The following is a 21,402-nucleotide window of genomic DNA, read 5'->3' as shown; positions in this document are numbered from 1 at the left end:
ACACTATTAGTTTACTGCCTCACTTAAGATGGACATTAGTTATGGATGAGCATGACCTATGTGGGAGATGCACGCTAATACATATCAGACAGAGTTTGACAATCGCTGAGTATTTTATTAGCATGCGCCTGGGTTGGTTGTGCCACCGTTCGGGAAATACTGTGACGTTGGAGGGCTATCAACCAAATAAAGTGGCCAGACAGTTTGGGTTCTCTCAGGCTACAGCTTATAACAGGCGACCATGGGTTCTTGGGGTTACAAACGTACATCATATAGAGGCCGTCTCACAGGAAACCTGTTTCTATGTAACAACATTAATATAGCTACACCTGCTAAGACTTGGTACAAGTTCAAGTTTTCACTTGGCCCGGCCATCCAGCTACACAAGTGTCAGTTACACACGACTGACCTGGGTACAGTTGTCCTTTGATCCCTCTTTGGAGCATGACGCCAAGAGATACGAGCGTTAGGTGCGAGAGCTTGGAGTACCGAGAGAACAGAAGCCTCAACGGGACATTTCAGAGACTAATGGCGAGAGGTACATATCTACACTTTTCCCTTTTTTCTCTTGTTAGTAATTAATTTAATACTTTTTTGTTCATTTGATTTATGTCATATTCACTCTTGATACAAGGACTTATACTAAGGATCGTACTACTACTGCGGGCATTATTCCCTCTCCAGCCAGAGCATCGAATATGGCACTTGAATCACATTATACAGAGACTTCGTAGCTTTCTCACAAACGTGTTGGCGCTTCGCGTTTCTCGTCCTCTCGGATGTTTGTAGACATACGTCCTTCGTCCAGAGATCTTGGAGAGAGCTTCCAGGGAGCGAGGAGGTCGGATTTCACTAGCTACAACATAATGAGACCTTCTGATGACTTCTCCTTCCCAGTGGATCCTTACGAGTCTTTTTGGCTAGGCGAGTCTTCTGGAGCCAATGCGGCTTCACCAATAGAAATCTTAGAGATACCATCGTACACACCAGTGGTCTTGGACTTCATTCCTAGAGAGTCACCTAGCTGACTCTACGAGCTCCTTTATCCCAGTGAGTCACCTAGCTGACTCTACGAGCTCTTCTACAGGAACGTTTTTATTATATGATGATTTATTTTAGTGCATTATTGTAATATTCATCGTTATATTCATTGTATGTAACTCTCCGTGCAGTGCTTGAGGTAGTTGACTACAATTTAGAGACACTGTTTTGTGAGGCAAAGTTTCACATCAGAAGATTGAGGTTTCTCTCCATCCTGCAGACCAAAGTTACACTTTTAGAGCTATAGGAGAGTGTTGCCAGGCAACCACGACCAGTTCGACAGGAGCACTGAGGCTTTGAGGAGGCACTACCAGAGCTCTTCCAGGATGAGCAATGAGATGAGGGGTTGTCAGCTCGCATGAGGACTTTTGGAGGGACATGAGAGGGGTGATGTCCAGGAGATCAAATCTATGGGAGGGATGCAACCGGTGCGACTGCCTCACCAAGAGGTGCAGCACCACCATACTTTACACTAAGCGATGGTGGTTGACAACACTGTGCTGGCACAGGCTATGAATAAGCTCCATACTGCAGAGGCATAGTACTAGACTCTGATAGAGGTTGTTACATAGCAGAGGGATCTACAGACTCGCCTCTTTTGACATTTCTTCTCCCGTTTCTCCTCTTATGAGCTGTAATCTGTAGTGTTTCTACTCATGGTTGTACTTGTACTCATGATGATGATTGTATACATATACATTGAGGATTTTTGTTGTGTTCTCTTTTTTTTTTACTCTGAGTTGTACTTTGAGCTGTATTGTTGGTATCGTAATGGATTTTGAATATTTATTAGGAAATCTTGGTGACCTAAAAAGACTTGGTTAGAAAATATTAGAAATTATCTTTCTTTATTCGATTTAAATGAGAATTTGAGTTTTAACAGGACACAATGGCGAAAAAGATTCATGTAGCCCACCCCACGTAGTGGGACAAAGGCTTAATGTTGTTGTTGTTGTTGTGGGGATCTCGGCGGGTAGCATGATGTCGACCCAAATAAATATTTAAAATGCTCTGTCTTTGAGAGCAATTTTGAGCATTGCCATTTTAGCCACTGGTTAGAGTCAGTGGTTACGGACTTTACTCAAACTTTAGAGATTTTAGTTTTTCCTATTTTGTGCTTAGCACGATAAACTTAATGAAAAGTTGCAGGTTTTAGATTTTAGTAGATAGTACCAAATGTAGGTAGTATCTTGGTTCTTAACCAGTTGAAGAGACTTCAATCCGAGTCATTTAAGTTCATCAATTTAGGTGAGCTAGGATTTGATAGCTCTTCATTCTCTAGTTGTTAAAATGAGAATTCTTCTACTGCGGCCTTCCTTATAATGTATTGAGTAGACGGAGCTACTAGTGAACAGGTCATATTTGGGCTCGTTGGATCAAGCCTCTTACACCTATTCAGACTTCAAACTTAAGCTATGAGAAATGTGCTCCCCAATGTTAAGTCTACTAAAGTTGGTAGATTTTAAATTATACTCTGTGGTTAAAGATTTTGGAGCTTACGCACATTCAGTAGTTTCTCATGCCTCATCATTCCCATTGAAATTTTAATTCTCTGGTCAATTAGGAGAATTTTGTGGACTATAACTACTTGAATTGTCAAGTCGAATTAGCCTTTGTGCTTTTTACAGTCACTAGTAACGGGTTGACGAAGTGGGGGTTCTACTACTATAGTTTTCCTTATGACTTGTAGAGAGATTTTAAATAGATTTCATATTTTGAGGTTTTAAATATTTTTTGAAAATTTCAGCACGCTGCACGATGTCGATCAGAATAAATATTTAAAATGTCTAGCCTTATGGAGGATTTTGAAATGCATTCTTGGGATGAAAGATAATTTTAAAATATATAAAAATATACAAATTTTGACAAATATACATAAACATTTTGGGTGAAGAAGTTAATCATGTGCTCGGATGTAACTTCTTTAAATGGATCCGCTTTTGCCCATTTAAAAAAATAGTCGGTTGCTGCTAGAATGAAGCGGTGTCCAGCCGACGATGGCAGATTTATTGGCTTGGTTATATTGGTGCCCCAACATTCAAATGGTCATGACGCTACTGTAGGGTGTCATGGATTTCGTGATTGATATATAACATCACTGTGGATCGGACACTAGTGGCACATCTTAGCATAGTCAATACAATCTTTCACCATTGTTGGCCAATAATAACTCATACTTTTAATTTTAGCGTCAATTTTAAGACTTAAATGATGTGCACCACTGAGTCATTCATGAATTTCTGCTACCACTCTATCAGCTTTCTTGATACCAAAGCATCTTAGCAACATTTGATCAAAGGCTCGCTGATACAGCATGTTGTTAACGAACACATACCGCAACGCTCTCTTTTGGATTTGCGCAGCTAAAGAAAATTATCAAGCAAGGATGAGTAAATCATTTAATATGAGATGATTCCATGATCACATTGACTCTACATAAAGTAGGTGTTGTGGTAAGCACAACTTTAGATATTGAAGTTTAGGATGAAGTATAGTTTGGTCTTTTATTGCGTTGTTGTAATTTATTGAATTCTTATGTTCGATAACAAGCTTTATATTGTCTTAAATTTATGTGCGCTAGGATAGAGATATAGTTAAATCTTTCGTAAGTGTTATGAAAAAATTATAATGCCTTCGGAGGCATTATAAGCTGGTTAGCATATAAATTTGTTTGTGCTTGCAAAGAACCTCTATAATTTTGCATATATCCATATATTTTGTAGATTAGGAAATCAATGTGAATGAGCTTAAGGTACAAGCAGGAACTTATCAATACACTCTCAAACCAAGGAACTAAGGAAGTAAGGACCAAAAATATAAAGGCTTGGTTTGTACCTTAAAATCATATCCTCCTTTGAACATAAGTATTAATGCATAGATTTAGGGTTAGCTGTATTTATGAAGATGCCAACTATTTATAAATTCACTTCAATTGGGGTGTATTGGAGAACCCAAGTGCATCCAAACTTTCCCTAATTGCAACCTGCATAATAACTATTCATACATTTGTTTGCAATTTAGTGCCTTTATTTTCATTAATCATAATTAGTATCTGAAAAATAATGACATCAGTAGGCTCATTGGAAAGATTTACTTTCCATAAAGCTAACAAAAAAGTAATAATCAACTTTAGGTCAATATTTTTCTAAAACAAAAATAAATGCATGGTCATTGGACCACTCTTTTAAAATAAAATGAGAGTCCCCTCCCTTTGTCTTTGTGTGAATATGTGGTTAGCATATTAAGTGATCTACCCCTCTTGATAAAGGTGACTCGTAAATTCAGTAACAGCATAGTTGATTCACTAATATAGCCGAACTCTCAAGTATATTAATCAAGCCTTCATATTAAAAGCAAATTATTTTATATTGTATATGTTCATTGAGTATACTTGCTCCATTTGAAGCTGAATGATGCCCTGATTAAACTCCTTTAGGTGGAAGTGTATTATACTTAGGTAGTTTAGTGGCAAACCTGATATAAACATAATTGTAAGGCGAATTAAAAAATTTGACAATGTTGGTCAAATTATCCCTATCATCTTTTTTTCTATAGGAATTCTCTTTCATTATGAGAAGAGTAAGACCAATATTCCTTCCCTTCCACCAGATAGTTTAGGAATTCCACGTTTTTTCTCTAGCATTAGGTCAGTGAGGTTTCTTTAGATGATATAATTCATAGTTTTAGGTAAAGAACCTTAGGACTTAGCTTGATTACTGATGTAGACAAAGGGGGGGTCAACACAAGTTGAGTTTTACTTTTAATTTCTTGCCTTGTGTCTTTTCATCTTCCCCCTCTCCTTACTCTTCATTATCTTGTCCTTTCATCTCCACCTTATCCTTTGGGCTGTTTTGTGGTTTTATGGGAGCCTTGGCTGATTTCGGTTTTGAGCATTAGTTGTTGAAATTTTAGTGGTGCAAGCTCATTATTATCATGTGGAGTTGTAGCTCATTATGAGCTGATGTTTAGCTCTAAATTCATTATGAGGTGCAAGCTTTTAGGTGAGTGGAACTTGTCTCTTCCTCTTCTTTTTTGCCTCTTGAGCTGCTGCATTACTTCCCTCATTAGGCTGCTGGAACCGTGGCCTTCATTGTGCTTTAATGGAGACCTTTGGGGTTTCTCTGTGGTGGAACCCGTGGCCTTTATTCCCCTCCTTTTGCCGTGACTTTATGATGGCTGTTGGGATTAATTCCTCTCCTTTGGAATTGCTGAAACCGTGTATAAAAATCTGTGCTGGAACCGTGGCTTTCTCTACTATGCCGTTGGGGTTTCTCTATGCTGATGTTTCGGATTTCTGTGCAAAGATTTTTGCCTAGGTGCTGTTGGTTTTCCTGTGCTGGAAACCGTGGGTTTCTGCCCTGATGTTTGGGATTTCTGTGCAAAAATCTGATGGCTTTTCAACTCATTAATATGAGAATTTGAACAGTTTTTTGGACTGTTTTTGGACAAAAACCTGAGAGGTTTTTACTTTGGAAATCCTGCGGGCTCTTTCCAATCTTCTTCCCCTCCTCCTATGGAAATCTTGCGAGCTCTTTCCAACCTTCGTCTTGGCTTCTAACCTCTTTCGTCTATCCGCAAGTGCCATTCCATTGTATCCTTCTTCTCTAAGTGAAGCAACTATAGGGTGTCTTGCAAGTGTCATTTGAGTCGTTTGCAAGTGTTCAAGTTGTTTGTAAGTCCTTTTATAATATGAAAATGGTGTTTTAGTTTATTTGTCTAACTAGTCTAATTTTTGTGAGTTCTTGTAATCTTTTATTCTCTAGAAAGAGTTTATTTTTTTGTGATAAAAAATTTGGGTCCCTCTCCCAAATTTTTGATTGCATCAATTACATTCCTGGCAGAGTAGACCTAGGCTCCATTTGGGATAGTTTTTCAACATCTTTGCTTTCAACAAACTTGTATAATCTTGTTTGGCTAAAGCTGCTGCTTTTTAAAACTTTAGTTGAAAAAACCTTTTTTAAAGTAGATCTGATTGAGTAACGTAGCAGAAGATAGATCTTCCATTTTTTTCAAGAAAAAAAGGCATATAATACCAACAATACAACAACAACAACAACATCAAGCCTTTATCCCACTACGTGGGGTCGGCTACATGAATCCTTTTTCTCCATTGTGTCCTATTAAAAGTCAAATTCTCGTTTAAATCTAATAAAGATAGGTCATTCCTACCAACAATAGCTTTAAAAAAATTTAATTTTTTCATAATAACTCAACAACATTTATAGAAAGTTGCAACACCCCCAAATAAACCCTTAGATTCTAAAAACCAGGGATGATGGAACCAACAAATTATGATCCAATCATGTCTTTTTTTAGAGTTCCCTACTTATAACTTTAAACTCCTTTTCAGCCTATTCAATCCTCGTAAATATACTTTGGAGTCATCCTTCAAAATATCTTACCGAATAATTGGAACATAAGCTTAATTCTTTTATCGAGAGTGTTTTTGGGTATTCAAAGATATAATTATTTTGGGAACAATATTCCTTTGTGTAATATCCCAAATTTGAAAAGGGTTAAAATTTTTCAAATTTACCCAAAATAGTGTGTACCCATTTTTCACACAACCTAAAATTCAAATGCAATATTTTTATAAAATCTTACAATTTGTCCCAATAATTTCAGTTTATACATATATATAAGAATTTTGAGCATATATATAAGAGTTTGGGCTGTTAAGAATTTTGCGTGCGAATGCCATGTGATACCATGTTAAATTCAGAGAATTGGAGAGGAAAATACTTTTTTTATTGCACAAAACTATCCATATTTATAATTCTATACAAGATAACTTAATAAAAAAACTAATAATTACATAATCATAATTCAAACATAATTGTCCTAATATAATCCTTCCAAAATCAACCACCCAAATATGAAAGAAGATCAACATGATTCTGGTAAGCCTCCCATAAATTCCCATCTTGGCTGTGGGATCAAATGTCAAGGGATGACTGAGATTTAACAAAAGATCATTGTGATCCAGGTGAACCTCCCACGGATTCCCATCATGGACGTGGGATCAAGTGTCAAGGGACGGCTGGGATTTAACATGACCAAACCATTTATGACAACTCTTTCTAATCTTATCTATCACAAGAACTATTCCAACCGTTTCACGTATAGTGTAAGGCCATGCATCCACCACCTGAGCATCCTCAAAGTTGCTCAAACATTGAGTGATTATTGAGACTTTTTTTTAGTTCCTTTCAATCTTGCAAATTCATCAAAATTTAATAGATTTCTAATGACAAAGTACCAATCCTCTTGGGAATCCTTTTAAAAATATTGCTAATCTCTCAGTAATTCTCCTTAGTAGTTCCAGGTTCACTCTGCATGTCCAACCCATGCCTTCTAAATAAGTCCAATATATTAATCAATGATCAAAATTGAGACAAATTGAGACAAAATTAACTCAATGATCTAGAATCCCAAAATGGAAAGTTAGCAGAAATGATTGCTAAGCATTGTCAATGTGCAATTACACTTCATCACCGAGATCCTCGTCTCCATCCATTAGCTAGTTTCAATATTATGAATCCTAAAATAAATAAAAATTTGCGTAGAGCAGGATGTATATTCAGAGAAAATAAGAAATGATAGCCTCAAACCTAGGCAGAGTAGGAAAGCCTAAACTCGTTTCAATGCCATCATAAGTCTCTCACCAAACTACCAAAGTACCCAACCATGCTACTACCATAAACCCACATCTAAGAAAAGGATTAGTGTTTAAACTATTTCTTCAAAACACTCTTGTTAAGCGCCTCATTTGTGCCAAATTTGATTTAGCTATATAAAATTGAACAATTTCAACGTAAGTTAAAAAACGATCTAGCTCCGATTTCTTAGCTAACTTTTAACACTACCATCACTTGCCCCCAAAACCCCAAATAGTCATTTCAAAGTATAACTTCAAAACTTTACAACAAACACGTCACACAATTTTGCTATTAAATCCACTTTCACAATCTTGTTGATGCTACATTGAGCTAGCTCAATGTTTTTTGGTGCCTAACACTCAAATCCACAAGTGCAACAAGCTTTCTTTGTCATTTTGTAATGTTCACTATCCTTTCCATGTTCTTCTCATAATAAACCCTGGTAGCTCATTATTACATCTTATGACTCGTTTCATCGGCCTTCTTAATTGCTTTGCAGAAGGAAAAAGTGGGCCAAAACAAATGCATCTCTCTTAGGAATAAAGTGTAGCTACATTTCAAGAAATTAGCTTTCAAAAGCTATTTATAGAACAAATTTTGAAATTTCTTCGTATAGAAGCTCTCAATGCAAAAAAGGTAGGCACAAATCAAAAGCATCTTTCTTGGGAAAAAGTTGAGCTATATTTCAAAAATTTTGTTTTGAAAAAGCTATGCACTATTTAGAACAATTTCTCAATTTTCATTATTAAAAGGAGAAACCCAACCAAACCAGCTCTTAATTAAGTTGCATGACAAATATAATACATTTAACCTATTAAATTAATGCATTTTTTCTTAACAAAATTACAATAATTTCTCTAAAATAGTCCCATTGTTCCATCTTGATCAAGATGTGGATATAAGAAAAAGATATTACTTGTTTTAAGAACAAATCATCAGCTTAAAGACCCTTAATGACTTTACTGTCATTACAAGCATGACCAACTCTTCTTGAATTTATAAGCCTGCATATGGTCATTACTAGGAGTATGTTTTATGTTGGTCAAAGAATAGCACATATCATGATGAAGGATATTTTTGAAAAACTATCACTATCATGTTGCACACACATCCTTAATAAAATAAATTATCAAAATCATGGAGCCATTTTGTATCTCAAAAATTAGAATAGAGGTAATATGCCTAAAGAAGATAGCCTACATGATAACATAACTAGAGTACAGGTTAGTACTTCACGGGTGAGGTGTAGATCTTAAAGTCAAGTTTGCATGACTATGTGTATGCGCATTTTCTTATAAGCATGCCAAATTCAATCATGACTAAGAAAATTAAATAGAAAAATCATCAATAAAAGCACAAAGTCAACATACTACTGAAATTGCATGCTTTTTCAACTAGATTAATGCTTCTATAAATTAAGAAAGCTAAGGAAAGGTTCATTAAAAGAAAATAAATAAATAAATTAGAAGACTTCTGACCATCATTTGGTAAACTTTCGTGCCTATTACCTTCAAAGTCTTGCGCTGTACGAGGTGGCCAAGAAAAACCATTAGGCGATCAATTAACTCCTCTTCTGCGATTTTTCCCTGGCTTGCCTGATAACATATTACAATAAAAAATATGAAAAAAGCGTCTTACATAGCAAGATGGTGTTTATATAATATGCAGGTAAACTGAAAATGAGGAATTAATGAAGCACATTTCTTTTTTCTTCTATTAAAAAAAAAAAACATGAAAATAAGAAAGAATGGTTTTGCATAAGGAGCTAGTAGCATCAAGATAATACTGCAACACAAAAGAAGGCTAGAAAAAATAATATGACAAACAATCCAGATGAAAAGAATAACTATGACAATTATGGAGCCATCCTACACCTCAAATTACCATCATGCCTGAACCGAATTAATTAGGACCTGTTACAGTGCCTTGTCCCAAACTTTCCATGTTTGTTGAATCTAGTACATGAAGTACTACATTACCTATTGACTTGGCTGAAACTTCCTAGAGCCAGAAGACACAGGATTCACGTATCATGGTTCGCCCATACCTCTAAGATAGCCTTAATAAAATCAGCTTATTAGGCTTTAATCAAAGTGGTTAATGCTAAATTAAATCTAATCCCAATATAAGTTACGGTAACCCTCATTTCCCATCAAGTCAGGTTGATAATCACTTAACCCATAAGGATCTTGCCATCAAACGCAACTGGCATTCAATCCTGTCAATCAAGAAACTGGCTCAACCTAAACTAACGATGGATCCAAGCTTAGCTGAAAAAATTAGCCTTGAATGATGGCACATTTAACTCGGATAGTATAACTCAACAGCCTAATCAGTACTTGAACCTCTATTAGTGCACCTAAATTTGGGTATATCCGGCTAGTTTAGCCAGTCATCCTCACATGGTTCATAGGGCTCAGCCTAAACCAGCAACATCAACTTCTCTTGGGATAATTAAGTCAGAAAGATGAGCAGAGGCTGAAATCACTTAACTCCAACCAATAGAAATCACTTAACTCCAACCAATAGAATTGGCCATCAAGATGAATCCAAAATGTTTTCTTTTACTCAATTTAAGTTCAACAACTTAATTAAGTTGAATAAATTCAATTAGCCAGCTTGATTTGTTGAATTAGACTCAGCCAGTTCAATCAAAAAACTAGCTTGACTAAATAATTGTTGCTTGAGCATAGTCACATCATGGTTGAATCAATAGAGCCTTAGATGCTCCCAATTCTAAAAAATTAAAACTCCAAGTCTCTTGGTCCAGTTGGGTACAATCCTGAATGTCCTTGGCCCAATAAATAGTTACTGGGTACAATCCTGATTTTTTTTTTTTTTTGATGGATAAAAAAAAACCAGTTAGAGTGAGAAAGCCTGAGATTTGGAAGTTTTGTTTTCAATTTTTCAGTTCACGGGATTTTCGGTCTTCGATGGTGGTGGACGGTCGCCGGCCCCCCTTGGCCGGCGGACCGTTTGAGGAGCGGCTCTTCTGTACGTCCCCTGATTGGTGGAGCTCGTGGTGTATCATCATCTCCTCCTGCATTCGGAGATGCAGGACATCTTTCAATCTTGGCATTAAGTTTAATGCTAAGACGAGTAAGCCCTTAATCATAAATGAGGGTGGTTTGCTTTTTAAGAAAAAAGAGGCAGATGTTGTTGGTAAGGGGAAGATAATTTTGGTGGAAGACAACCTGGAGGCTTTGGTTTCACCTGGAATGGCACTGTCTACTATGGGTGATTTGGCGACCTCTCCTTCGTCAAATTCTATAACTGAAGTAAATAATGTTTTGAATGCAGTAGGGAAGGATGTATTCTGTAAGCTGTGGAAAGGAAGGCTCTCCATTGAGGGGTGTAAACGGATCCAATGAGTCTAATGTTGCTGGAATGACTAAGGTTCCGACCACTGTTAGTAATTCACATTCTGATCTGGAGGTGTGTAAATGCATATGTGGTGATCTGGCCAGGTGCGATGAAGTTAATGATGATTTTCCTACTCAGCCTAACTTAAGAAATCAGAAAAATGCTTGGACCAAAAAAGAAAATATCAAAGTTGTTGATTTAAATTTTGGTAACTGTTTATCAGAAGATGACAAATATGTAAAGCTTCATGAACAGAATGTTTTAGAGAATACTAAAAAGCTTGAAAACTCAGTAATAAAAATATTTGGTGGTGATGCTTCGTTTTCTTCAATCAGCTCTAAATTGAGGAAGCGGTGGACTCAATATGGGAAATTTCATCTCACTATGCTTGGAATGGGATGGATTCTCTGTTCGTTCTATGATCCCGAGCATTTGGAAGTTGTTTTAACTAAAGGTCCTTGGTTTGTCAATGGGAACATTGATAGATGGTCCCAAAGCTTTTCTCCGAACTCCCTCAAAGGCTTAACTGCTCCAATTTGGATTAGACTGCCCAACTTACCACTGCATTGTTGGGATGACATAAACATATGCCGTATAGCTTCCATGGTTGGTAAAGCCTTATTTGATTGGCGGCAATATGTTTCAATGGTCCAGAAGAAAATTTGGGAGGGTGTGTGTCCAAATTGATTTGGATGTGAAGCTGCTAACAGGTGTATGGGTAGAAGGAGTTGGAGAAAAATTCTATCAGAAAATTGAGTACAAAAGGATTCCTAACTTTTATTTTGAATGCAGAAAGATTGGCCATGCTAAAAAGGAGTGTGCCAAAGTTATTATGGATAACAGGTGAGGTCTTCAAGGCCTGAAAACACAAATTCTAATAATGTGGTGGAAACTAGTAATATTGGAGGTAATCACGATCCGGTTGTAGATGGGAGCATTGACAAAGAAGGTTATGACCCATGGATGTTGGTTAATTATGGGAAGAAGAAGTTTAACACATGGTTTAAAATTGCGCAATAAGAGGCGCGCCTTGAGGCGCGCCTCTGCGCAATTCCTGAAAAAAACGCCTCAAGGCATACGCAATAGGAGGCAGTGGTGAGGCGTACGCCTCATGGAAGCTGAGGCGCGCCTCTGTTGCGCAATTGCGCAATTTTAAGAGAGGCGTACGCCTCATCCCAAGGGCCCACCTACTTAAAATCTTCCATTAAATCTCCACACCCGATCGGCCTAAGCTCCATCCCGACATTTTCCGCCCGTTTGCTGCTCCAGGTCGCGACATCCAGAGCCCCCCGTCCGCTCGGCTAGCCTTCCCGCCGCCTCTCCCGCCGGCGCCGCCTCTCTCCGGCGAAGTTGAAGTGTCCGGCCGCCTTGTAGGAGAAGTCCACAAAGGATTTTAGGTATTTTTTTTTTACTTTTTGGTTAGATTTTTGAAATGAAAGAAATTTTAGGGTTTTAGATTTTTTGAAATTTTTTGTGTGATTTTCTGAAGATGACATGGCATTCATAGATACAATTGGAGAAGAAGATTCACTTGAAGACTGATATTTTGTGATGGGATATGACTTCATTTTATATGTTTTTTGTATTTTGGGAGTTTTGTTAAACTGATATTTTGTGATTTTGTACTTTGGGACATAATTTTATTGCATCTACTTTCTTATTTTCCATTATTGCTATTATTTTCCTGCTAAAATCCTTAATTTTTCATTTACGCAATTCTGTGTTCGTGAGGCTTACGCCTCAGACCGCCTCGAGGCTTACGCCTCGCCTCACGGACGAAAACCGCCTCGAGGCGCAGTTACGCAATTTTAAACCTTGGTTTAACAATAATGTTAGCAGAAATTTTGCTTCTCGGTTTGAAGGGAGGAGAAATTTTGTAGCCGTAAAGAATAGAGACAAAAGAGTAGAAGACAGAAAGGTTAACAAGCCAATTGAAGTTCTGTAACCAGTGCAACCAGATCTGTTTTGTAACAAAACAAATAACTTGGTTGCTGATAGCAGCAATGCTCATCCAGGAATACCTGTAATCAGCAAGCCTGTTATACTTAATGATGATAATTGTTTTAAAGCTCTCTTGGATCTTGAAGAAGAAGGAGAGATTATTCAATCAAATATTGATAAAAAACCTGTTGAGGTAAACAAAGCCTCTATTGCTAATGTAATAGCAACTGCTGCAGGAAATGAAGAAATAGAAGTTTCTAATTCAGTGCTTCGTGAAGCTGAGATTACTAAAAGTGGGGGGAAGGTAGTCAGTTCTCAGTTAACAAAAAAAAAAGAAAAAATCCAAACAGTTGAGAGACTTGGGTCCAATCAACCCTTCATCCAGGAGCAAAGATTGGAGCCAGAAGGAAAAGGTACATTGGGGAATAATTCCCCTAATCTCAATTTATGTCTTCTATTGCATTTTGAAATTGTAAAGGAGCAAGAAAGAAAAATGCTTCTCTATATCTTAGGGAATTTGTTAAACTTCATGGTGTGTTTTTTTTTGGGGTTTGGTAGAAACAAAATTGACTTCTACTGAGAGAAGTGAAGTCAATCTTATGATTGGAAATGAATGGGATTTTTTCTATGTTCCTTCAAGTGGGTTTTTTTGGTGGCATTTTGATTTTGTGGAATTTGAAACTTGTTGATTTCTCTATTATTGGTTTTTCTGCTCAAGTGATTATTGGTGACCGTAGAATGTTTAACAAAGGTATGTGGAGGGTGTCCTCGGTCTATGAAAGCAAAGAAGTGCAAAAAAGAAGAGATCTATGGGCTATGCTGGATAAACATTCCACAATAGAAATACCTATGGAAATAGGTGGGGATTTCAATTGTATATTGGCCAAGGAGGATAAAATAGGGGGTAGAAGGTTCTTATTTTCTCAAGGTCCGAAGGAGATGAAAGAATGCTTGCTTAAAAATGATCTACATGAAGTTGGTTTCATTGGACCGAAATTTACATGGTGCAATAATAAATGTGGTGGAGCAAGGATTCTTGAACGATTGGATAGATGCTTCATCAATTCAACAGCCTTAAGCTCCCCACATCGTTTGGTTGTGAGACATTTGGCTAGAATAGCATCGGACCATTGTCCAATCCTTTTGAACACTCTTGATTTTATTCCAATCTCCAAAAGGAACATCAAGTTTGAAGACTTTTGAGCATCTTATCCTGCCTCTTTTGTTGTGGTAAGGAAGGAATGGAGCAAAGATTATCAAGGGAACAGTTCACAAGTTCTCAACAAGAAGTTTAAGAGATCATTGAAGTCATTGTTCTTTTGGAGCAAAGCTAAGTTAAAAGATCTTAATAAACTTAAAAAATATCTTATGAAAGATATCATGGAGCTTCAAAATAAAGAATCTATACATGGGTCACTCTCGGAATTTGAATGTTGGAGTCTCAAAGCAAAGGTAAATGAATTGAATTCAACAATGGCTCGATTGAACTCATGGTGGAAGCAAAGAGCAAAGGTGAAGTTGTTAGTAGATGGAGATTGCAATTCAAAATTTTTCCATTCTTATGCTAGTGCTAGAAGAAACTCCAATAGCATTGTCAAAGTAAAGGATGAAAATGGGGTTTTGGTGGAAGAACAAAATCAAATTGAAGAAGTTTTCTTTAAGTTTTTTGAGAGAAAATGGGATATCAAACAATGCAATCTAGATGGATGGCCGGCTGCACTCAAATGCCAGAACAAATATGATATGGATTTCTTGGAAGAAGACTTTACAATTGAGGAGGTGGAGAGGGTGTTGAAACAAACGGGTGGGAACATCTCTCCTGGCAAGGATGGAATTTCCTACACGTTTATCAAAGCATATTGGGACATCATCAAATCTGATTTTTGGAAGGCATTAAATCAATTCCTATGCTATGGGGAGTTGAACAAAGGATGGAAGGAAACAATGATTGTGCTCATACCGAAGGTATCAAATCCTCTTCTCCCTTCTAATTATAGACCTATCAGTCTATGTAATTCTGTTTACAAGGTGGCGGCAAAGGTGATTTTGAATAGATTAATTGAGGTAATACCAAAGCTGATTTCGAAGGAGGAAGCGGCTTTCATCAAGCGGAGATCTTTATAAGATCATGTGTTGGTGGCTCAAGAAATATTTCATAAATTTAGGTTCTCAAAAGATGCTAAAGGACTTGTGTCTTTAAAGATAGACATGGAACAAGCATATGATTTCATGTCTTGGTCTACTCTTAGGAAAGTTTTGGAGTATTTTGACTATCCTCCAAGGTTTTCTAAATTAGTCATGGAGTGTGTGGAAGATCCGACGTTTTCTTTGATTATCAATGGCAATTGCTCAAATTGGATACAAGCTAAGAGTGATTTTCGTTAAGGTTGTCCTTTGTCTCCACTCCTTTTTATCCTTTGTTCTCAACTTCTTTCTAATGCTTGTGCTCAACGCTCTTGTGGGATTAAAATTAATTCAGTAGGCCCGAGAGTATCCCATTTACTCTATGCAGATGATGTAATAATGTTTTCTGAAGCTAATAGGAGGGCTGTAAAGAAAGTCAAGAAAATCTAATATGATTTTTGTGGATGGACGAGACAACGTATAAACATGAGCAAATATGCCATTTTATTTGGTAAATATGTGTGTAGGAAAAAGAAGAAAAGCATCTCTCGTATAATGGGATTCAAAACAGTAAAAGAATTCATATAAACATAATAAGATTTTCAGTTCATTACATATAAAGCTATGAGGATGGTCAACATATGGGGAAGCAAATTCTTATCGTTGGTGAGTAAATTAACATTGGTCAAATCAGTGATGCTGTCATTTCCTACCTTTCATGCTACGCACTCTCTTGTTCTGAAATGAATACTGGAAGAATTAGACAAACTTTGCAGAAGCTTCATTTGGAACAAGTCTAACGGAGCAATGGGTTTACACTATGTTAGTTGTTTTGATCTTTGTAAACCTTTATGTAAGGGAGGCCGAGGATTGTATTCAAGTGTCTTAAAAACTCCTGCTTTAAGAACTAAGTTGTCTTGGAGATTCACTAAAGATAAAAACTCACTTTTACATAAGTTAATGGCTACTAAATATGGTGAAAGGCTTGACATGGGAAATGTTAGAAAATGTTGTTCTTCTTCTTGGAAATTATTAAATGATGGTGGTAAAATGCTGAAACCAATTGTTAGATGGATAATGGTTGATGGAGAATTAGTAGATGCATTCAAAGACATTTGGATGAAGGATAAATGTATCAATTTGTGGCCTACGTTTGTTCCTCCATAGGAGGATGATGTTGTCTTAGTCAAAGAATTCATACTTGAAGGCTATTGGAATGAAGTTGTGCTACTGGAATACTTTGGTAGGGAGTTGGTTAATCTTATCATGCAAGTGAAGATTATACAAGATGGGGAGGAGGATCGAATGGAGCTGCTACAACAAAATTCTAGGATTTCTATTGCTGGCTTGGTTTTTAGATCTTCGGTGCAAGAAAGCTTTGAGTTTCAGCATTGGAAGTGGATCAAAAAAGCTAAGCTAAGTGCTCGGGTTGATGTGTTTTTGTGGAGACTAAGTAGAAATGCAATCCCGTCACTTCAATTTTTATGGTATAGAATATTATTGGACAATGCCAATTGTCTTAGAGGCTATAATGAGATTGAAGATGTAGAGCATATTGCGTGCAAATGTCTTAAGCTTATAGAGGTAATTCATCACTTAAAGCATTGGGGATTTGGAATTCCTATATTTGATAGTTTTGAAGATTGTCTTAGATGGTTGGAATTTCTTGCTTTGTAGGATGGTATGATCCTTAATCTTTACTATAATGCAGTCTTCTTATCTTGGAAAGCTATGAATAAATATATTCATGAAGGAGTGGAACCAAGCCCTGTTTTCATTGCTTCCAATGCTATATGTTACACATCGATTTCCTACAGCTTGAGCCATTTCAAATTGGGCCACTAGGATGTTAACCAGTCATACAAATTGTCTAATATTTAGCATCCTCCTCCACCCGAATGGCTAAAGGTCAATGTAGATGCATCTCTAGTTTCTTCATATACAGCAGGTATTGCTGGAGTCTTCCCGGGATTGTAAAGGTAGATTCCTCTTGGCATTTGGCGGATCTTGTGTTTATTGGGACATTGCATAATTGGAGCTTCTAGCAATTCATGAAAGATGTGATCAAAGTTGGAAGTTCAAGTACAAAGGTATTATCATTGAAGGTGACAATTCGAATAATATTTCTTTTCTTCAAAGAATTTGGAGATGTGGGAGCTACAAAGAGGATGATCTTGGTTTTCTAAAGAAATTTAATTTTGTCATTTTCAATTGTATAGGAAGGAAAAGTAATAAGTTAGCAAACTTGTGTACTAACTATGCTCTTTTTAGTAGTTTTAGTTGGGAAGAGTTTAGTTTGAATAAGGTTCCTCCTTCAATTTTTAATATATTGAAGGAGGAATCAACTTTGTAGTTTTTTTTTTGTCTTTATGTTTTTAATATAATGCAAGCTTTTTGCTTTTTCAACCAAAAAAAAAAAGTAGAAAATTAGTGAATCTATGAGCACCTGACCATTCAGAAGCTTAGTGGGTCACTAGTTAGATCCACTAAAGGAACATCATACTTGTCAGTGTAGCCCAACCACTATAAATAGCATCACAGGTGCTTTCCCGTAGACCCTTCCCTAGTTGCTAGAACAAAATCGACATGTCAAAAATCAAACATTTCCAAGAACTTCTCACTTGAAATGAACAATTGTGGGCTCCGAAAATTCGGCCCCGGCCTCCCCGCCGCGCGATTTCTTTCTTTTTTCTTTTCTGGGCGAGGGAGTTTTAACGGAATAAGTTCCGGGGTAAAGTTTGGAAGGCAGATGGGTTTGTAGATAAGACACTACCCAGAGATTTCACCCTCATTTACGAGGACTTTATGATCTGAGTTATGGTTTCCTATAGGCGCAAGCCCCTATAGTTAATTACCCCTCCCGATCACGAGAGAGAACTTTCGATTAAGGCTAGTCGTCGATCAGATACGCAGAATATACGTGTTATCTGGCATATAGTAGCAGCAATAGGTTTGAGATTGGAAAGATTGAATATTGATAGAATTTGGATTTGATTATTGGGTTTGGACATGCTTCTTTTCTTTAGGAAGAGTTGGTGATTTGGGAAGAGCCGGCGCTGCCTTCTTTCTTCCTACACGCTTCTTATCACCTTCTTGCTTGGGTTTCTTTGCAGCCTTAGAATTTGATGCTCTAGCCTCAAGAGAACTTGATGACTTTTGCTTCTTTGACATGAAGTACTTAGCATCTTCATAAACTGTTACTTCATGTACTGCAAAGGGCTGAATATCGCCAGAGATCCTGAATTCTTCTCCTTCTCTGAGATATTTCATACACTGGTGTAATGTTGAAGGGATAACGCCATAGTCGTGCAACCAGGGGCGACCTAGTAGCGCCTTAAATGAGGTGCCTGCATCAATCACATGGAATTTAGCTTCTGTATGGAGCTCTCCAAATACAAGAGGGAGCATAAATGATCCAAGAATTTTCTGCCCTTTCTCATTGAAGCTGTGTACCATCAACTTGTCTTGCCCAAGATGTTCCACATCAAGGCACAATGATCTCAATGCTTTCAAGCTCATGAGATTTACGGAAGATCCAGGATCAATCAAAATTCGACTGATCACCATATCGTCGCTTTCTGCCGTAACATACAATGGGCGATTGTGATCTGCCGTTCCAAGCATCATATCATCCTCAGCAAAGGTGATGAGGGGCTCATTTCGAGCTTGCAAGACTTCCGTCAAGTTGCGTTCAGCAAAATATGCCTCATATCTTTCAGGGTCCTTGAGAGCTTGAATCAAAGTCTCTCGAAGGTCTTTAGACATCAAGAGGGCGTCATATATACTGAGTTGTGCTGGGATCTTCCTCAAGTGGGATAAGATATTATAATCTATCCCCTTGGATGAAGTCTCTTTCTTCTTGGAGTCTTCAGAGATAATATTTTCATTGATAATTATCTCCTTTCCTTTATCTTTGTTAGGAGCTCCTTTCTTCAGTGGAGGTGGCAGTACTTTGCCACTCCTCAACTGTACTTGGGCCACCTCATCTGATTCAGACTTATTTGATGAATCATTCTCTTCAGAATCAGCCATTGTTGTGTCTGGGGATTCATCTGTAGACTCGGAATCGTCTCCCAACTTCACTTGTTTCATTTGTGATTCTATGCTTGGGTCTGAATCTTCATCATCTGGAAAACATAGATCATCTGAACTGAATTCCATTGATGATACCATTAGACAGACCTCAGGGGCCGCTTCTTCAGCGTATTTCTCCCTTTCTGATATCTCTGATGCCACAGATATGACTCGACATGTCTCTGTAGGAAGGGATTCAGCCTCAGCTTCTTCTTCCTTTTCATCTATTTTAAGCTCTTTCATAAAATCACCGAGCTTGATAGGCCTCCTAGCAGTCTGGTAATATTCACCCAAACCATCAATAGCCTTTTGAGTTACAGTGTTCTTCGTCATAGGCTTCTTCAACTTGGCTTTCTTCTTTGAAGACTTTGGCTTTGCTTTGCCAGATTTGGATGAGCTAGCTTGGCCAGGTTGCTCTTTAGAGGTGGATACTTATGATACAGGCAACCATTTTAAGTTCAATACTGGCTCAGTAGGAGACTTCCACTTGACACCAGGAACTCCTTCTAGCTGTTTCAGCATTTTTGTTGTCTTCTTGGAGACCACGGTCTCCCATTGCTCACCTTGAACAGATTTTTTTGTTATTGTTTCTTTAGACGGGAGTACGGAAGAGGACGTGACTACCCGGGTGGATCCCTTTCCGGGACGAACTAACACATTATCTGATAATGTTAATTCTCCCCTTTTGTACATCTTTTCCAACCAATCTTTGAAGACATAACAATCTTCAATTGGATGGCTAACTACCCGATGATATGGACAGTAGTTTGGGTCGCCACTATGTTTGGACTCTTCAGGTCTTTTGCATTCTGGCAATTCTAGACCGTTCTTGAGTGCTTGTCGAAATAGTTTAGCGACACTCTCCCTTTTAAATGAATATTCTTTATTCATTTTCTCCTTCAGAGAAGGGAACGTTCTATCACCAGTTCCCGTGGGTTGCCTCTGGCGCTCTCCTCCACCAGGAAAGGCTCGAGGTTTATCATTTCCTCCAAGAACCAGTTTTGGTTGAGGGATTGAATTGTAAGCCTGTTTTGGCTTTTCTTCGTATTGCATTGGCTGCTTTCCTTTATCCACATTATACACTACCCGTTTACCTTTATCAGGTCTGGGAGGGAATGCAGAGTAAACCTCATTCTTTCTGGCATCAGGAGCTTTCGCCTTTTTGGATTTATCAGGAAAGCTTTCAGACATTGATAATTTTAACTTCTCAAATTTTGCCACCCTATCCAACAGATCTTGGAAGGTCATGATAAAAGCCATGCATAAGAAGGGTTGCATTTTATCATCAATATTCCCCATCAACAGTTGAACTGCATGCTCTTCTTCCAGCTGCTGCTCGCACTTCATGCTGAGATTGCGCCAGCGTGTTATATACCTCGTCACTGATTCGTCTTTTCTTCTTTTATCGAGAGCGAGATCAGCAATGGTAGTCTTCTCTGTTGCACTGGCAAATCTTTTCACGAACAATGCCTCTAGTTCTGCGAAGGTCTTTAGAGAATCATTTGGCAGCTCAGCATACCATTCGAAAGCAGTTCCACTCAAGCTGCTTACGAATTGCCTGAATAGCAGGGCATCATTACCCCCTGTGTTCCCACAGGTAGCTTTGAATTGTGCGAGGTGCTGCCTGGGATTTTTATTTCCATCGAAGATGTTAAACTTCGGTACAGAATATCCCTTTGGATAGGGCACTTGATCGTATTCTGTCGGGTATGGGCAACCTTTTCCTACCAACTTCTCTGCCTGTTCAGCACCTATAATGGCCTTGATCTTTTCACTGATTAAGCCTTCCAACTGCGATGCAGTTACAGGTTCAGAGGCACTCGCCACATTTTGTGGAGTACGCTGGCAGGTTGGATCATCAGTTTTTTTGCCACCTTCAAGTACACCTTTCACTCCTGAGCCTTGAGACGCTTGAGGGTTTTGAGAATTAGCAGCTTGGTTGACGGGTTGGGCCGGTGCAGGGCCCACAGAAGTGGTCTTCTGCATCATTTCCATCATGGCCGTCATCTGAGTCATCATCTCAGTCATCTTATCATTCAACTGAGAAATTTCTCTATCTTTCTTTCGCATCTGTCGCCTCATTTGATTTCTCATTTCAGCGAGTGTGATGTCTTCACCTCCGAAGGGATTTTCTCCGACCTCTTCTTCTTCCTCATCTCCTTCTTCTGAGGAGCGAGCACTTCGGCTGGCAATGGATCTA

General features: G+C 37.9%; 2 protein-coding genes across 2 annotated transcripts in view; both read right to left on the bottom strand.

The window, feature by feature from the left end:
- LOC110103900 (ubinuclein-1) overlaps positions 1–9,296 on the bottom strand; it is a 31,336-nt gene extending 22,040 nt beyond the window's left edge. The window contains exon 1 of the mRNA XM_028697983.1: positions 9,209–9,296. Coding sequence (XP_028553816.1) covers positions 9,209–9,250 — 42 coding nt within the window. The 5' untranslated portion in view covers positions 9,251–9,296. The remainder of the gene's footprint in view (positions 1–9,208) is intronic.
- An 8,826-nt stretch (positions 9,297–18,122) lies between these two features.
- Positions 18,123–21,402, bottom strand: part of LOC114580447 — a 69,419-nt gene continuing 66,139 nt past the window's right edge. The window contains exons 2-4 of the mRNA XM_028697982.1: positions 19,766–21,399; positions 19,499–19,633; positions 18,123–19,426 (exon numbers count right to left, since the gene is read on the bottom strand). Coding sequence (XP_028553815.1) covers positions 18,123–19,426; positions 19,499–19,633; positions 19,766–21,399 — 3,073 coding nt within the window. The remainder of the gene's footprint in view (positions 19,427–19,498; positions 19,634–19,765; positions 21,400–21,402) is intronic.

Source organism: Dendrobium catenatum, unplaced genomic scaffold (genome assembly GCF_001605985.2).
Source record: "Dendrobium catenatum unplaced genomic scaffold, ASM160598v2 fragScaff_scaffold_121, whole genome shotgun sequence".
Classification (NCBI taxonomy): domain Eukaryota; kingdom Viridiplantae; phylum Streptophyta; class Magnoliopsida; order Asparagales; family Orchidaceae; genus Dendrobium; species Dendrobium catenatum.
The sequence above is the reverse complement of the archived record's forward strand: the minus strand, read 5'-3'. Positions and strand labels throughout refer to the sequence as shown.